Below are 19,384 nucleotides of genomic sequence, written 5' to 3'. Positions count from 1 at the left end.
TATATATGTTAAGGCCATGTGATGAGTATAACAGCTGATCAAGTCAGCTCTAAGATCAACATTTTTTCATCCATATTGAAAAATAAAAGTTAAAATAAACCGGAAATTTTTTTCGGGCAATGTTAATAAATATTAAAGGATCGTTTGTAGCCTTTCAAAGAGTTGGAGGAAGAAAAAAGTTTATTTATGCAAATAATGATTATCGACCGACACATTTAGGTTTTACAGCAGAAGTTTGACTTTTAACTTTCTCTGACGGTAATCATGCAATCTGTTTTACCCACAGACCTCTAGAAGTTCGAAGTTGTCTACTCGCTGGGCTAGAGCTGCTTTGACAACATTGGAAATTGCCTGCAGGGTTTGACGACAACACCGTCGGTATTTCTGCAAAATAGTAATGAAAAAAAACTTTTTTCACTATTCTAATTATTTAGGACCAGAGACTGATTTCTGCATGCTTTCTATTTATCGTGCCAAATTTTTAACGCGATATCTTATTCCGTGTAGACGTAAGTTGGGAAAGAAAACTTTCACTGGTATTTTCTTCAAAAAAAATTTTTCTCGAAATTTCCACCGGAAAAAACCAGAGACATGGTCTTCAATACCTCCTCTTTCTTTTCCCAAACTTTCAGACCGATACCTCATTTCGTTTAGACGTAAGTTGGGAAAGAAAAATTGAAGACCAGGTTTGGTCACGTGACCCTCTCGTCACATGGCCTTAAGAAGTATACAAAGTCCATGTAATAGTGTGCGTTCGTATACTTCTCTCCGTCTGTCTTTTTGCCATGCGCCAGCGTGAAACACATCACGTGACCCCCACTTTTCGTATAGTGGTTTAGAAAGATTGCAAGGCGTTTGTAACGAAATGTTCAACATTCTGTTTCATTTCTTTCAAAGCACTATACTAATTTTCGTTATTCGAATGTATTACAAAATTTAATACAGCGATTAAGAAATACTGTAATTTTTTATGTAAGAGTCTAAAATTCGTACAATTTATTGTAATCAAAGAAATTAGTCTGCATTTTCATAGTCACTATTCGACTTTTTCTAACCGAACCTCGATTATCCCTAAATTCGTACACTTTATTTGAATTATGGATATGCGATAAAAGAAATATTAATATCCACACTGTTAAAAATGTTTGCAATTTTAATATACATTTACTATGCATTTGTATAGAAAATCTAGGAACTCGGTCTATGAAATATTTAGCAAGAGGCTGCGTAGTAAATTTAATAGACATGTATATTGATCAATTCTTAGAAGAGCCAGGTAATTTCACTTGACACAAATTAAAAATAATTTTTGCATTAATGTTTAATTCTAAATAATAAAGCATTATATTTGTTTCTAGTTTAACATAAAATATACTGGGTTTCGAGTGGATAAGTTCAATTAAATACATCATTAAGACACGTAATCTAAAAGCAGCATTACTGACATAAAAATTCTGACATTGGCAGTGAATTTTGATGAAAACCTCACCCGTACGTTACACTTTGATTATAAATAAGAATTTAGTCGATGAATTGTAGGTTATTATTTTAGTTTTAAATATTTGACAAGATTTGAATACATCAAAGAACTTTCAACTTTTATGCACTCTATTTTACTATACATGTATATTATTTTACAATATAATGGTATATTAAATTTACTACATGTATATGCATATTGCTTCCATTGCATTGATAGTAAAATCGCTATAGAAATTTTTAACAGTGTAAAGTCTCCGTGTAGCCACTCCTTCGATTTAGAATTCAAATGCTAAAAGCAAAATTTTAGTTGAATAATAATGCCGTGCGAACTAAAAAGATACGTAAGTGACATTGCCACTAAGGGTGATTCTCTTGAGCGTGGCAATCAAAAAGTCGATCTAAGCGGCAATGTCACTTATGTCTCTTTTTAGTTTGTACTGAAAAATACGGTACCACTTAATGGAATTGAAAATAAATCAATTTAATTAATTGTTAGCAAAAATTGCTCAAATTAATTGAATTTTTTATATTTTGTAAATTGGTACGTATTCAATTTGGAGGAATTAGAATTTAAAACTTGACTTATTATACAGCTTTAAAATTGAAAAGAGTTTAATTTTTCAAATTAAACGTTGAAAATTATGCAAGTTTCACCATTAAAACAGTTTCAATTCTGATGATACACAATGAAAATATCTTCAATTTGGAAGATGTAGAGTAGAAAATTTAAGTTTAGATCTTCAAAATTATCCAGCATTTTTATTTATGCATTTTTTATATTGTAGAATGTTTAATTGAGATTGTTTAAAATAGAATTATGTTAAAAAACATTCGAAACTACGAAACTTACGAAATTTTACTGATGATTTTAAACAGAAATGCTTTGTTTATTAATTATTATAAAAAATTTAAAAGATGGAAAATCTGTCAAGGCCCACGAAACATCGTGGGACAAAGTCGACATGCTCCTGGGGCAAAGTCAACACTTGACTATAATGTTTAAAAAAAAGGTCACATTTTTTAAATTTTTATTATTGTATAAGCAACTAAGTTCTCGATCCAACAATACCTAATACGTTCTCAAATGAAATTTCTTTAAATTAAAAAATGACTTGAAAAGAAAGTGTCGGCTTGGTCTCAATATTTTGGTAGAAAGTTCAAAAATTCAGTTGAAAAGTAAATTTTTTGTTGAAAATTCATATTTTCCGTTTGAAAATGCAACTTTTGCATGCAAGTTCGCAAGGCGGTAACTGAACCGGAAAATGACCGGGGAATGACCGTTAATTTAATTTTAAAAAAAACGGAAATTTACTTTAGATCGCAGAAAAATTTAAGTTTTCATGATTTTAATAATTGTGTTCAATTTAGAAAATTGACTTCTGCAGGAAACGTAGTATCGGCGAAGTCCAATGAATCTAGCCACTCCTTCGATTTAGAATTCAAATGGTAAAATCCAAATTTTAGTTGAATAATACGGTACCATTTAATTGAATTGAAAGATAAATCAATTTAATTAATTATTAGCAAAAATTACTCAGACAAATTAATTGAATTTTTGATATTTTGCAAATTGGTACTTATTCAATTTGGAAGAATTAGAATTTAAAACTTGACTTATTATCTTAAAAATCATTTAAATTTAAGAATTTTTATTTATACCTCTTTAAAATTGACAAGTTTTTAATTTTTCAAATTAAACGTTGAAAATTATGCAAGTTTCACAATTAAAACAGTTTCAATTCTGATGATACACAATAAAAATTTCTTCAATTTGGAAGATGTAGAGTTGAAAACTTAAGTTTAGAGCTTCAAAATTATCCAGAATTTTTATTTATACATTTTTAATATTGTAGAGTGTTTAATTGAGAGTATTTAAAATTAAATTATGTAAAGAAACATTCGAAACTACATGATAAGTTGCACAATTACAAATGTAAGTATATTTAATTGCAAATCTTGACTAAAGACTTATTCCAAGAAGAGATATTCAAAATTTTCTCAAGTTATGTGTGTTATTCATATTTTCATATACATAAGGTTCATGCAATATAATTAATAAATCCTATAAAGCGTGTTAGCTTGTATATTCGATTTTATTCCTGAAAAATTAACCTAATTTGATTTCAGAGATTTTATATAAACTTAATTTTCAGGGTTTTAATGCTCAATTTTAATGACTTGAATATTTTACATCAAAAAGATTTTTAAAAAGTAGACGATGCAAACATTGAAAATATTTAAAATTAAATAATTGAGGATTTCAAGGTTAGAAATTTTTAAATAAAAAATCATCCAATGTTTTTATTTACTTCTCATCAATTTAAAAACCGGCTCATCAATTAAGTGTTACAATGAAAAGTGTTGCTGAAATGGGCCGCAAATATTTTTTGCATGGTCCCAACGTACTCGTACTTCAACTTTATAGTCGAGATTTTTTCCGCTATCCCAACTGTTAGGTTAGCCTTGAGGCTTACGCCGTAGGCGAGCGAACGCGTTAAACTTCGGTTAGGTGGTTCGAAATCCGTCGACAGCGTTTTCGATTTTTAATAGCGTCAATATTGTTAAAAGCGTGCGAGTGTATCGTATGCAATGTATATTAAAACTTAATGTAATTGTTTCTGATTGGCTGTGATTGACTAATGTGTATATATAGGTTGTATGCTGTTGATGGCGTTATAAGTTCTTTTTTATTCTCAGAAGCTTATACGTTTTACCGAACTGGTAGTTAAAGTTTGTCGAGCGTCAGTGATGCCCTCGTGACTTTCCTGTGAACCCTCTTATATTTTTTACCGAGTCGCGAGTCCTCGACATCGTTTTACCCAACTTTTCATTAATCTTCATCTAACGTTTTATATACTTTATAAATATGTCTATTAAAATGTAAACTATCAAGTACAGTATTAATTAAAGTACAGTTCGATAGAAATTGGTATTAATTTGTCACACTTTTATGTTTGTGAATGAGGTATTATTGAATTTCGTTTTATCCAACTAGAAATGAAACTTTATCAAAGTGCCCATATGTCCCGAGTTTACCCAACTGAGTTGGGTAAACTGAGGTGGAATAAGTGGAATAAGTAGGATTAAGTTAAGACCTTGATTGCGATGAAAAAACCTGAAACGCTCTTCTTCTGTATTTTGAATGAGGAAATAAATAGAAGCTGAAAATCTTGTTGGAATATCTAATGAAAAAATGATAACGAAGCCTTTTTACCATATATATTAAAATTTTGTAATGTTACCAAAAAGTTGTTTAATTAATTCCAATTAGTGAAATAAAGCCGAAACCACCAAAAACTATTTTACAATTTTATTTATATCACATTTTTTATTTAAATTATCTTTTATTCATTTATAAATACAAATAAACTCTGAGACTGGGCCGGGTTTGGGACTAGAAGAGATGGGGAATTACCCAGATAGAGTGCCGTTTCGTAGAAAACGCTTTTGTTTGTTCACGCCTGAGCGATCGCTGCTCACCCCGCGCGGTTCCTGTTACTCCTACTTCAGCGCGGCGTCAATTCTCGGAAGGACTATATCCGGGGCCCTATCTCTAGGATTCATTGTAATTAACAATATTTCTAGAACTGATTTTAAAAATATCTTTTATCGCAAATATTAGTTTGTAATATTCAAACGTGTTTAAACTTATAATTGTTGAACTATTGAAGCTTTTCCTTTGACATGGTGTCATTTTTAAAATCTTGAAGTTAAAAATTGTTCCAGTTTGTGGAATTTATGTCAAAGTTATTTTTTATTAAATTTTTATACCTTAAGGAATATTCATGCCAAATGTGAATCTTTTTTTTTAAGTTTATAAATGTTAAAGACTTTTGGCCCGCCATTTTAAAATTATCTGACTTTAAATTCATCATGTTTTTTTGCTCTAAGACTTATTTTATTGAAGTTTTTTAAACTATTAATCGATTTTTGGAAATTTTCGAAAAAAAATTATTTTCAAATTAGCGAACAGTTTTTATTTTGACTTTTTACTACAAAATTTAGCAACACAATGCAAAAGGTTTCATTTAAATCGATGGCTTGCCGCTGAATTCTGAGAGTTTTTTAATTTTTAACGTCCAACGTGCCTCCTCTATTAAATGCTACATGTTTTTGATAGATTTTTGTATGGTATATCGAATGATTATAATTATTTTTAATCATGATAGAAATTTAACCCCCATCTGTTTTATAATAAACCTTAGGATGCACACTTTTCAAACCGTGAAGGACATTATGACGTTATTTTTGTTTTCGCGAAATTAAATGTTGTACATTCTCTTTCAAGGTAACAATCTCTTCCAAAGGAATTTTAAGAATTTAAAATCGATAAAAAAAATAGTTGCTCACTACAGGTTTGATAGTATTTTTCCCGCTGTTTTCAGTAATCATAAGAATTTTTGAACAATTATGATTTCACCTTAAAAAATGAAGGTCAAATCTTTTTTTCTTCAAAAGATGTACTAACCATCATTTTTGAAGGTCAAAAAATCCTTTTTCCAAAAAATCGTGAAAAGTTATTATTTTTCAGAATAAACCATATAATTTATAAATCTTACTACGGGATACTCACTACGAAATTTTAGAATGCTGCGCGGGAAATCTTAAGAGAAATCTTGATGGAACTCTTGGAAATCTCTTAGCAATCTATCATTCCTCAGAAATAATGGAAATCTTTGGCTAAGTGTGGACAGAGTGAGGTGCTGTGGAGCATTCCGACATACGCTCCTATGTGTGGAACGAACAGCCCACTGAAGCTGGAATCTAAGGAGTAATATTTCTTGTTTAACATATTTGACATTTATTTAAACAATTTTCAAGTATTTAACGATTTAAAAACTACGCTCAGCGAATGATGTGAGCAACATTTTTTTCACATAGTATTTGGTGATTGTTTAAGCAATTTTAATTAGATTAGAGAATTATTTTCCCTTAAAAAGTTGAAAAATTTCGATTTTTTGAAATTAATGACGCATTTTTAGAATTTTAGTGGTGGCAATTTTGGTAAAAGACAGTTCGCAATTATTTCAACACCTAATAATTATTCACTTGCGCCTTTTCATACGAAAGTTGGAGAAAATCCTAGTTTTTTCGAATCTTTTACACCATGTCGCTTATTAATCAGTATATTTTCTTATCTCGCAACTAATATAAAGAATAATAAGCGACGTAGTGTAAGAGAATAAAAAAACTAGAATCTTCTCCATATTTCATATGAAAGAAATCAAGTGATATTAATTGTTTAATTAAGTACAAACTGTCTTTCACAAAAAATATTACTCTTACCATTGATTAACTGAATAATTAATTCCAGAAAATAACCAGTTTTCATGATTTACATGAAAAAAATAGTTTCATCCAGTAAAAATTGTTTAAACAATTCGCAAATATCCTAAAAAATATTACTCTTCAACAAAACAAAATTTTGTTATTGTCATTCATCATCTATATCTTGTATCCTGAAAAAATAGTAACTTTTCATATGATCTATCGTAAAATAAATTGTTTAAACAATTAAAAATTAGTTTAGAAATACTTGAAAACTTGTCTTTTGATAATTTATGTTGATCTTCCTTTTCCATTGTTTAAAAACTCAACTTTTCCCATTTAAATTCCATGTTAATTTCAAAACCCCGGGAGCACACGTTTATGTTGATCGATTTGATCACAAAAAGTAGGGAATTTATTTTTCCGGAAAAGCAGTGACTAATATTACGGTACTTTCCGTAAAACTAATGAATTAAGTATAGCGCTAGGGCTAGTATCGCGGAATTTTACGTAAAATTATATTTTAAATTGGAATGGAAAATCGAACCGACTTAGTTAATTGCATAATTTCGTGTGAGTAGCTGCATTTTTTATTATATTTAAAATTAGAAAAAATCTCGGCAAAAAAGAAATTCTATATCACGTTCCCGTTTCTTGCGATCTCAAAAAATTCTGTGTCATTTCCATGTGTTCCTGCGGAAAAACTACCCTAATTTCTCAATTCCAAAACTCTTGGTATTTGAAGCATAATTTACCTCCTACTCTTTTTTCAATTTCAACTCTTTGTCAACACACAGGGAGCGTGTGCATCGAATTAACTGAAAAAGTTCCAAAGCAATTTAAACTCAGGTTAGGAGCTGAAGCTTTCAATTTCATTTCTAAATTTGAACAATTGAGAAATTAGTCACTAAATCAATTCAGTAAGGATTTTCACTGATTCACAATGCAAGCTCACTGATTCAAATCTTTGAAAATGGGTCACTGATTCAAATCTCTAAAAATGGGTCAATGATTCAAATCAGTAAGGGTTTTACTAAAAATTAGTGAAATGTTACTGATTCAAAATCAGAGACCAGATTGTTTCAGATTTCCAATTTCAGGGTGGCCATTTTTCACGGTCATTGAAATTAAGAAACTCAAACTCTTAACACTAACATTTTTTAATTTGAAGTAATTAAAACTGAACTGCAAATTAAAGGACTCAAATTTGAACTTTTTTCAATTTTTATCTTTTACAATTTGAAGCTACAACATTTTTAATTCAAAAATTTTCGATTCAAAATGCAATATTTTCAAACATGAACTTCCGGTTGTTTTCGGGATATTAGTATAGTGCGCGCATTCTCAATATTTCATTTTTGGATTTTACATTCTCATCTCAATGAGAAGGTATAGGTTTTATGTGAAAAATAACTTTCGCGGATTTCAGCATTTTCCCCCAGGATTTAAAAACTCTATGTACGACTATTTTCGTAGTACTCAGAAACGTGAATAATTTATCCTGACGAATTTTTTCGACAACAATAAAATTATCAGAGTTAGAACATGTCCACAGTAAAAAAATTTAAAAAAAAACTAAAATGAAAATTTTAAGTCAAACAACGCACGATAAGGAAAAAAGTAAAGAGGAGAAAAACTTTGCTCTTTGAAAGCCCAACAAGATTAAAAAACATTTTTTATTTATTTTTTTAATCGAAAATTACAATTTTAATCAAAGAAATAGTAAAAATAAAAAATTCCATTTAGCGGCTAAACTTTGCAAGATACGAACAATGATTAATTACTCAAAATTTTACACCTCAGAAACATCTAAAAATTAGTTTACTATTCACTTTTCAAAAGAATGTGCAGTTTTTGTTTTATCTATAAAACACAACATTAAAATTTAAAAAAATAAAATTATCAGACAACTGAGACAAGCTAAGAAAAAAACAATGTTACAAAAGTTGTTTACCTAAAAAAGAGATAAAAATTTGTTCTGAATTATTTTTTGATATGATGCGCAGTTTTTATTTTAATTGTGGAAAATAACATAGGCAAAGTTGCTCATCCGAAAACGAGCTACAAATTTGTCATTAATACTTTTTCGATAGGGCGTGTAGTTTTTATTTCAATCGTCAAAACTAACATTAAAAATAAAAAATTTTAAAAACGACACAAGGTACAAAAAAAAAATTAATGGCCAAAGTTGTTCATCCAAAAATGGATAACGAGTTCGAGACTAATCAGTATCAGCTAGAACAAACAGTTTTTTTTAATCGTAAAAATAACATTAAAAACAAAAAAATAAAATTTTGGAAAAACAACACAAGAGACGAAAAAAGACGTCATTTATTCAACCAAAAAAGATCTACAAATTTGTTATAAAATTTTGTTTTAAGAATACATTAGAAATAAAAAAATTAACTGTTTGAAAAGAAGACACAAGCTACCATAACATTTTATTTTATTTCACAACATTTTTCGCTTAAATTATACCAAAAAATTTTTATAGAACCAACGCATTTTACTCTAAGATACGTATTTTTTGTTTAAATTGTAAAAAAGTAACATTGAAAATAAACAAATGAAATTTATGGAAAAAGGACACAAGCTGCAATAGTTGTTAGTAACAAAATTGTTCTTTTATATAATGCCTACTTTTTTAAATAATAAAAAAAGGCAATGCCAAAATCAAGTGCGAAGCACAAGATACGTGATGATAATGTGTTTGTTAAAGTCGAAGGAGATTAATCAAAACTGCTGTCCAATGGAAAACTCTAGTAAGTGACTTTTGCCATAGAGGTTATTTTCTCATGCGTATATGTCGGAAAATAGTCTCTATGGCAAATGTCACGTACTAGGTTTTTCTGTTCGACAGCAAAAAAGAGAATTCATAATCACCAAAATACAGTTGTCGATGCTTTGTAGTTTTAAAAGTTCTGTGCAGAAATTTGGGGGAGTAGAAAGACCGAGCGCAGAGTGCTATGTAAATATATTATCGAGCGTGAGGCGCGGGAAACAACAGACGCTAGCCCTTGACGTGCTCAAACTTGCGAGCTGCGCGCACAATGCAGGATGAGAGAGTGCCCTCACAGCGGGCAATTAGCCAATTAGCAGGTATGTTAATCTGGCACAACAATATTGATGTATACATAGGTAACCTATTTCATAACTTAGGGCTCATTTAGGGTTAATATGAGCTATTATTCCCAAATTTAGGGTTCTATTATTTTTTGTACAAAATGGTGTTTGCACTACGTTAAAGTTAAGCTGACCGAAAATTGCTGTAAAACGTAGTAAAAAAGATTTAAAAGAAAATTCACCTTATAGAATAATTTTGGTATCATTTAGGGCACCAGGAATATGATAATCAAAATTTAAAAAAAGTCTAAATTCTTTCATTTTAATTTTGAAAATCATATTCCTAGTTTTCTAAATGAGCCGTAAATTATTGTGTGAGGTGAATTTTTGGTAGAATTATTTTTAGTAAATTTTCCAGCAATGTTCGAGCAACTTAAAGTTAAGCTAGCGCAAATACTATTTCTTTCAACAAAATTGACCCCTAAATTTGTGACTGCGGTTTATAATAAATATATTAAATAAGTGTCCCAAAGGAACGTTTATTCGTGGACATTATTCTTTTTTTTTTCAATAGATCCTATCGGAAGCGACTTCCTACACTGATATTTAGCAATTAAGATTTTGATCTACTAATTAAATGAACCATTTTTATAAGCAACTTTTTAACATAAACACTTAACTGTTATTTTTTACTTGATTAAGTGCTTTTTTACTGTAACTATTTTAATAGTCTCATCAGCATTGACATTGTAACAACAAACTTTAGCGAAAATTTATACATTATTATTATTAATAACAAATATGATAAACTAATGACACATATGAACATTTCTTCGTGGGAAAAATTATTCTAAAAAATATTTAATGGGAAAAATTATTTTGTTTCGCTAATCAATATTGATTTTACATATATTAATTTAGTTGTATGAAATTAGTTTATAGTTAAATTTGAACCATACACTAATTTCGAGAATTATTTTTTGTAACAGTAATGATTGTAAAAAAAGAAACAATTTAAAAGGTCACTGTAATTTATGATTCGTTATTTGAATTCAGTTGCAGTTTAAATTTCACTTCAAATGATCCAAAAATGAAGATTGATTGTCAATGATGATTTTAAGTATGTACTCAAATTGCAACGATTTCTTCCTCTGATATTGACCTATGACAATTCAACAGAAATAAAAAACAAACATTTTCTAGTTGCAAATTCAATAAAAATGTTAAAAATACCAAATTAGCCCATCTTTAACTTAATTAAAATGTAAAAAACAACTAAAGTTCCTCTTAAATTTCGGAAAAAATTAAATATCCAAATTTCGACCCTTTCTTTTAAAACAAGAACTGTGAAATGCAAACTTTTTTTATACATACATCCTTTTAGGTTGAATTATTTTTATTTTAAGTCGTTTAAAAATTATTAACTGATCAGTTGTTATTTATGCATCGAAATTCAACACTTACTTACAAATAAAAAATTGACATAACCGCCTACTTGCATTTTCAGAAGTCACTTCTTCTTCATGTGTTTCTATTTGCAAAACAAATGACAAACAATTTACTTTTAAAAACATAAATAGGCTGTTATTGTACCCAACCGCTTAGTCCCGCTCGAAACTGTTTAGTTTTAAATATTTGGTTTATGAATTGCTCATTTTTATTGAACAGTCAAATATTGATCAGTATTACAAAAATATATTAAAAATATATTCTTATTTTTAATTAGAAAATTGTTATTTTACGGCTTAAAATGGAATACATATGCTAAACTATATTTAAAGAGGATGAGAAAATAATGATTTTTTTATTTATCATACCAGCGAACTTTCCTTCGTCGATTGTTGAGGGCAAAACAGTGGACCACACGAATCTTTATTTTGTTAATACCTTCGTAAAAAAAATGTTTACCATAAGTGTGTTTAGAGATTAGTTTTTATTTTTCAGAATTTGGTGCCATTGTTTATACCCCTCAACACTCGACGATGAAGTTGGCTGGGGGTCAGGTGTAAATACCTAATAGAATAAAAGCGTAGTTTATGGATCTATCAAGGGGCCATCAATATACCACGTGGACACTTTGGGGGGGGGGAATTCCACGCTTGTCCACGAGGGGGGGGGGGTCGAGCTAGAATCCACGTGGACACACATTTCCCTAAATCTGTGGAAAATATACTGAAATGAGACAAGGTATTCTCTAGGTATACTCCTATTTTTATATTGTGCTCACGCACAATATAATTTTTATTTTTTTCACCACTTTTTCTTTCAAATTCAAATCATGTTTAAGCTCACGTTACTAAGCTAATTCGAATTTTTTCAGCCAATTCATCGCTCCTTTTGGACTTTTTATAGTCCGGGAGCTCGCGGCAATTCTATGGACGTCATTTTAGTAGTCACTAAAATTTCAGATTGTTTTGTTTTCATAGTCAAGAGTTTGAAATTCGTTGATTGACTAACAGCTGTTGGTGTATTTTGCAACAATTTCTCGTTAAACTCGTCAAAAATTCGAGTGAAAAAACGTCATTTTAGTACTCTTCAAACGCATTGAGGATGATTGTTTTGGTGCAAACAACTAACAAAGATTTTGACTGGTGGCTCCTAAATGGTGCTTAAGTTAACTGGGAAACTGTCAAACAAGTCAAAAATTCGAGTGAAAAAACGCCATTTTAGTACTCTTCAAACCCATTGAGGATGATTGTTTTTGGTGCAAACTAACAAAGAATTTGACTGGCGGCTCCTGAGTAGTGCCAAAGTTGACTGACATTTTAATCAGCAACCGGATGAAAGCTTTGTCCTTTTCATTAACTAAAATTTTAATCTATAGGATACTTCTATAGAAATAATATGTATATAAAAAAAGAAACTACGAAAATCTCACTTTCTATGCAAATTCACAGCTCGCAACAATGGGTTTCAAGAGTACTAAAATCACGTTTCTTGACTTGAATTTTTGGCATTTTTTACGGCCTGCCAGTCAACTTTGGCACCACTCAGGAGCTGCCAGTCAAACTTCTTGCTAGTTGCACAGGAAAACGCTGGTGTTAAATTTGTTGCAGCTCAAATTTCATTGGGCTCCCAATGATCATTTGAGAGAGATTTCAAGTCTCAAATGTGCAACTATTCGCTTTGCGATATTAGCCTAAATAATTGTTAATAAGGAAACCAATTGAAACAATATTTACATAATTTCCAAATTTCTTTCATTTAATAGGGTGTACCAGTCACTTAGAATAAAATTATAACTTCCTAATGCAACTTCCAAAAGTTAGGTTAGTCGTGCCCGTCGACATTTAAACTAAAGCCGGGATGTATAGAAAAAGTCATGACCGTCTACATATACAATAAGGTATTTTCACTCCAATCACTAGCTCACTTCACTTCGTTGAATACTGAGGGGATAACAATTGACCAAATGCATGTGAATCGGTTAATTTTTGCTCTATTCTTCTCATATCTTCGTAGAAAGTAATTTTTCTGTATAAGTGCAATTAAAAAACAGTTTTTATTTTTTAGGGACTATTTAATGCAGTAATAAAATGATAATAATTTTTATTCATGCGTGCGTTAGGGCTGAGCGCTGGTTGTTTACCCTTTGAAGCGTGATCCAAAATTACATTGAAAAAATAATTCTTGTAATTTAAATTAATAATTATTAAAATAAACACAAGAATGTATACAAATTGTGTAACTTTTGATTTCAGACAAGAAAAAAATTTATAACACATATATTTGATGAATAACAGTTTATTTTCATTGAATTTGAAAAACTGACTAATATATCCCAAAATATTTGTTAATAGATACATTTTTTTAAATACCATATGATATTTCAGCAGCTTGATATATAGAAGCTAATTTCAAAATATAATAGTGATAATATTTGAATAATTATAAAACAAAATTTCAGATTGTTCTTTTCGATTGAGACGTGACAAAACGACGCTTGAAGTAAAAAAAAAAAGAAAGCATAACTGCAATGCAGTCGTGATAATTTATGTATTAATAGGTTATATAATTACATGAATTCCCAGAAAAATACATAGAAAATATTAAAAACTTATAAATAATTATTTTCAATCACTTTTCCAAGAAATTTCTTTTTAAATTGAATGTTTTGTAAAATATAATTTGGTCTTTGGAATTCACTGAAAATAAACTGTTATTAAAATAATATATGTGTTGTATTTTTTTTGCCTGAAATCAAAGTCACAAAATTTGTATATATCCTTGTGGATATTTTAAAAATTATTTACTTAAATTACAAGAATTGTTTTTTAATGTAATTTTGAATCGTGCGCCAAGTGCGGCCAATGAGCGGTCAGCCCTAACGCAAGCGCAGTAGCTCAGGGTACCAACATTGGCATCATTGGTCCACAGTACAAACTGGAAAAATAAATCAAATCAGCCGGCACGAAAAAGTTGGGATATGAAAGCCTCAATAAGGTATTTTTACTTCAACCATCAGCTAATTTCACTTTGTTAAAAGCTGAGGGGGAAAATGGATCAAAACTTTATTTCTGTAATATATTTGTAATTAATCATCATTATTATTTTATTATTTCATTAAATAGTAATTAAAAAATAAATCTTTTTTTTAACTACACCTATATAGAAAAATTAACTTTTACGAAGATGTTAACAAAATAGGGCAAAAATGAACTGAATCCCATACATTTGGTTACTTACTTTCCCCTCAGCAATCTACGAAGTGAAGTTAGCTGTTTATTATTCCCACCGCTATATTTGAAACATTGCAATGTTTCACGAAACTCCCTATGTTTCATGAAACTTTTCATCAGGCTAAAGTTTCATGCAAATTTACATCCCTACTCATTGCGAAAAACAAATTTCTGTTTTTATTATACAATTGTATTTACCTTATTTTTCATGTATGACACTAGCCACTGCAAGATTAGATATCTAAGATACCTTTAAACTAACATTTGGACATTTGGATATTACATCACGCCAAGTACTATTTTTATTCAAAGACTATTTAGTCGCTGGTAAATGAGAGGAAATAAAAAGTTAGGTAAATATTATTATAACTTACCTGCTTATTAACATCCGTTTCACTCAAATAACGACCGACAAAATTATCTTGACAGGTGACTTACAGTTTGTAGACGACACTTCACGTTGCACTGGATGAGAAAAAACAGTGTCTAAATGATGCTTTTCCCCTAGATTTTCCGAAAGAACCTGCGTGGTTCAAATTTGTTGCAACTCTATTGAACACCGATTTCGGTGTACATTGGAGGATCGGCGATTTTCTGTGTATTTGCACCTAAAAAATCATCCCCAATGGGTTTCAAGAGTACTAAAATTACGTTTTTTCATTCGAATTTCCGACCAGTTTAACGATAAATTGTTGCAAAATGCACCAACAGCTGTTAGCCAGCCAACGAGTTTCGAACTGTTGACATATGAAGACAAAGGGTCTGAAATTTTAGTGAGTACTCAAATGACGTCCATGGAATTGTCGCGACCTGCCGGATATTTTGAAGACTAATAATATCTATATTTTTATAAAATACGTCCACGTGGACAAAGTACGGGGAGTGTGTAGGGGGGGGGGGATTTGTCCAAATTCCACGGCTATCCACGAGGGGGGGGGGTCAAAAAGTGGTGAAAAATTGCCCACGTGGTATATGGATGGCCCACAATTTTAAATTATTCAAAAATTGAAAATTTCTTATGCAGTTGCAATGGGGCGTTTAAATTTATTTGACTACTAAGGGCCGATTCCACCAGCTGTGATTAAATACATGCTTAGCTAATCATGATTATCTTTTAATCAGCGTTTTAATCACAATTAACTTGTGGCGCGTTCCACCATGAATTTTTAATCTCTGGTTAACCAACCGTATGCTCTGTTCGCAATAAGTCTAGTTTCTGCGTGTTTCTGTTGTAATGGTGATTCTGATTGGCTGATTTCGAACTTGTATTCACGCGCAAAATATACCTCGACCGCTCACGAACGAAGAGCGGCGACGTGTTTTTTTTATGTACATTGTTTCCAAATAAATGGACAGGAATTAGTTATCAATTAAAATTGAATATACGTTGTGTGAGTACAAGATATCGTTATAAATTCGATCAATATTTCACACTCTACTTGAACTTCAACTTGGAGGTTCTGTTGACTCCCGTTAATCGCTGATTAACCCGCTATCTAGCCAAAAATAACCGGTTAAGTTAATCGACGATTAGACTTCTTTAATCATGTTTCAAAAGTTAGTGGAACCCAATCTGCCGATTAAACTAAGTTAATCCATGATTAGCTAATCATGATTATCTTTTACTAAGCGTTTTGATCACGATTAACTTGTGGCGCGTTCCACCATGAATTTTTAATCTCTGGTTAGCCAACCGTATGGTCTGTTCGCAATAAGTCTAGTTTCTGCGTGTTTCTGTTGTAATGGTGATTCTGATTGGCCGATTTCGAACTTGTATTCGCGCGAAAAATGTACCTCGTCTGCTCACGAAAGACGAGTCGTGACGTGTTTTTGTTCATGCACATCGTTTCCAAGTAATTTGACAGGAATTGGTTATCGATTGAAATTGAATATAAGTTGTGTGAGTACAAGACAACATTATAAATTCGATCAATATTTCACACTATACTTGAACTTCAACTTTGAGGTGATGTTGACTCCCTTTAATCGCTGATTGATTCGCTAACCAGCAAAAAATGGCTGGTTAAGTTAATCGACGATTAGACTTCTTTAATAATGTTTTAAAAATTGATGGAACGCAATCTGTTGATTAACCTAAGTTAATCAATGATTAAAGTTTAATCACAGATGGTGGAATCGGCCCTAAGGGCCAATTTCACCAACTCTGATTAAATCCATGATTAACTAATCATGATTATTTTTTTAATCAATGATTAAACCAGCGTTAACCAGCGATGCGTTCTACCAAGCATTTTGAACCTCTGGTTAGCTAATCATATACTTTGTTCGTAATAAGGTTTAGTTTCTAGGTCTTTCTGTTGTAACGGCAACTTTGATTGATTAGAACGAAATTCTTCATGAACACTCGGCGCCATATTAGCATATGATAAGATTCCCAAAGTTTGAGGTTACGAGTGTTTTCAGTGGCAAGTGTAATACAAGAGAAGTGGCAATTGTGTCTGAATATTCGTGGCCTGCTCTGAACGTGGTTAAGCATTTCATCATCATCAGATGAGGATAAAATATCATTGTAAAACAGAGCCATATTTCCTTCATGTATACGCAACTCACTGCACTTGCACTTCAATTTCGGGGTTATGTTACTTTAATCACTGATTAAACTCCATAACCAGTCGTTATTGGGCGGTTAAGTTAACCCGTGATTATCTTCCCCTCATCATGATTAAAAGAATGATGGAACGCAAAGTATTAATTAAATAAGGTTAATCAATTATTAACAATTTAATCAGAGATAGTGAAATCGGCCCTAAGACTTTGAAATAAAAACAGTTCAAATTTCAATGTTAAAATCTGAAATTATGTAACTTTAAACAGACTGAGAATCGTCTCGTAAAATCAATTATTGTTTAATTATTTTTCACACTCGAAGTACATTTCAGTTTGAAAAGTCGTTAATTACTGTATAGTTACAGTTGATATGAAATTTATTATCTTGCAAGTGATTGGATAGATTTTTCCTTTAAAAATGTGTACAATTCCCGGTCAAAAATTAAATTGACTCATTTTCCGGTGGAGTGACCACCCTGGACCCTGCAGCTTCAGTGAATGGCATTATGTCACTGAAGAGTGAAGAAGGATGCAGATGAAAACCGCTAAAAGCAGCGGAAAAAAAAAACAATAGTCCGAGTTGGTGGGTTCATGACACTGCAGCTAAATTAAGTACCTACCTGTTGTTGAGGGTGCTCGATGTGGTGACGGTGATCCTCGGCTCTGGGGAAATACGTCCGCGGTGATTCGTCGAGGGCACTTTGAGGAGATCACAGGAAGATACGTGATGTCGATAATTTCGCGAATTCCAATTATAACTGCGATCTTCATCACTCGGTTTGATAGATTGTCGTCTCGTTTTATCGCCACCGGCACCCCCACCTCCCTCGGAGAGATGCCGAATCAATGGTCGTCGCATCTCATTCGCAATCGTGTATTATAAAAAAGGCTCGACTTTACTTTCTTAACTTGCAATAAAACTGTCAGCGGATTTTAATCCCTTATCAGATGTTATCAAATTCAAGGGGACAAGCGCGCCTAATCCACGAGTCCTCCCGCGACTGAGCACTCAATTCTTCCGAGTTCCGATACGACTGCACCTGTACCGGATCGAACTTGCTCGACCCGAGAAATCAGGAACTTGCTGACCCTTTGAATTAACGGCGGAGCAGAGACCCAGTGAAGAGTTGACGATTGTTCATTTGGTTCAGGTCCAGACTGGTAGAGACCTTCGACCGATCGGCAAGGAAGAAATTCGCGGATACTCGTGCGACTTTTGTGACAGAGTTCCTACATTATCAACTGTGAGTTATGCATTTTTTTAAATTACCAATTCTTATTTATTATTTCTCCTTAGTAATAATAATCGACAAGTGTTCGCAACATGAAGTTTTTTTAGTTCACAGCATGACGCTGGGTAGTAGTGATGCTTCCATTTTTTCATTATTTTGTTTTGAAATAAAAATTTTTAAATTATTAATTTTGATACACTTAATCAATGTTAATTATGCAAATTCAGGTATTAATGGTAGATTTTGATAAACTAACTTTATACTGACACAGCAGTCGTTAAGAGTGCAACTTTTTTAAATAGATTGTAAAAGAAAGTATTTTAATTGGCTGCCTAGTCGTTCCGAAAAATTTTGGAATTTGAAAAAGGGGATTAACTAGAAATCCTTAAAATTCGGGACGAGCCAATAATACGAAAAATATTTGACTACTCATCCCGAATCTCGGGATGAGACACTTCGCTTTAAAATTTGGGTATTCAATTTATTCTTTAGACCAAAAAAGGTGACTTATTAAAAAAATAGTTGAATTTTCAACAAAATAAGTATATTTTCACCAAATAGTAGAATTTTAAACCAAATGAGATGAATACCGAACCAAAAATATAATAGTAGACTTTTCAACGAAGAATAGTTGAATTTGAGCAGAAGAGAGAAAAAGGAGAAGTTTTTTAAAACAGCCGGTAATAATCGTTGAATTCAGAAAAATTAAGAATTTGTATTCCTCTGAATATAATCGATTTTTCCTCCATCTAAATATCCCCCAAAGGGAACAGAAAAAGTGTAAATCCTATTCCTCTCAATCGATTTAGTAAAATCTAACGAAAGCATTCATTTAACCTATTTTTCATTATTAAATCTTTTTATAACTTATAAATTCGAAAAATATTCAAATTTATATTTATTTATATTTTAATAATTTATTTAAACTTCTTAAAAAATGCACCAAAGAAATCTATTTAAATGTGTGAATTTAAATAATTTAAACTCTAGAGAGGAAGAGTTGAATTGGTTAGAATTAAAATTTCAGAACTTATATTTCGCATGAAGGAATTAAAACAACTTATGACACATATTTTGTAAACTAATTAGAAG

The 19,384-nt window shown here is 31.1% G+C and overlaps 1 protein-coding gene across 1 annotated transcript in view; it reads right to left on the bottom strand.

Annotated features, from left to right (window-relative positions):
• The window catches only part of LOC117179317 (rap1 GTPase-activating protein 1-like), a 367,846-nt gene extending 349,793 nt beyond the window's left edge, over positions 1-18,053 (bottom strand). Inside the window, exon 1 of the mRNA XM_033370976.1 lies at positions 17,681-18,053. Within this exon, the coding sequence (XP_033226867.1) occupies positions 17,681-17,919 (239 nt within the window). The 5' untranslated portion in view covers positions 17,920-18,053. The remainder of the gene's footprint in view (positions 1-17,680) is intronic.
• Between the last annotated feature and the right edge of the window lie 1,331 nt (positions 18,054-19,384).

This window comes from Belonocnema kinseyi, chromosome 9 (genome assembly GCF_010883055.1).
Source record: "Belonocnema kinseyi isolate 2016_QV_RU_SX_M_011 chromosome 9, B_treatae_v1, whole genome shotgun sequence".
Taxonomy (NCBI): domain Eukaryota; kingdom Metazoa; phylum Arthropoda; class Insecta; order Hymenoptera; family Cynipidae; genus Belonocnema; species Belonocnema kinseyi.
Note: the sequence above shows the minus strand (reverse complement) of the source record. Positions and strands in the feature narration are given on the sequence as shown.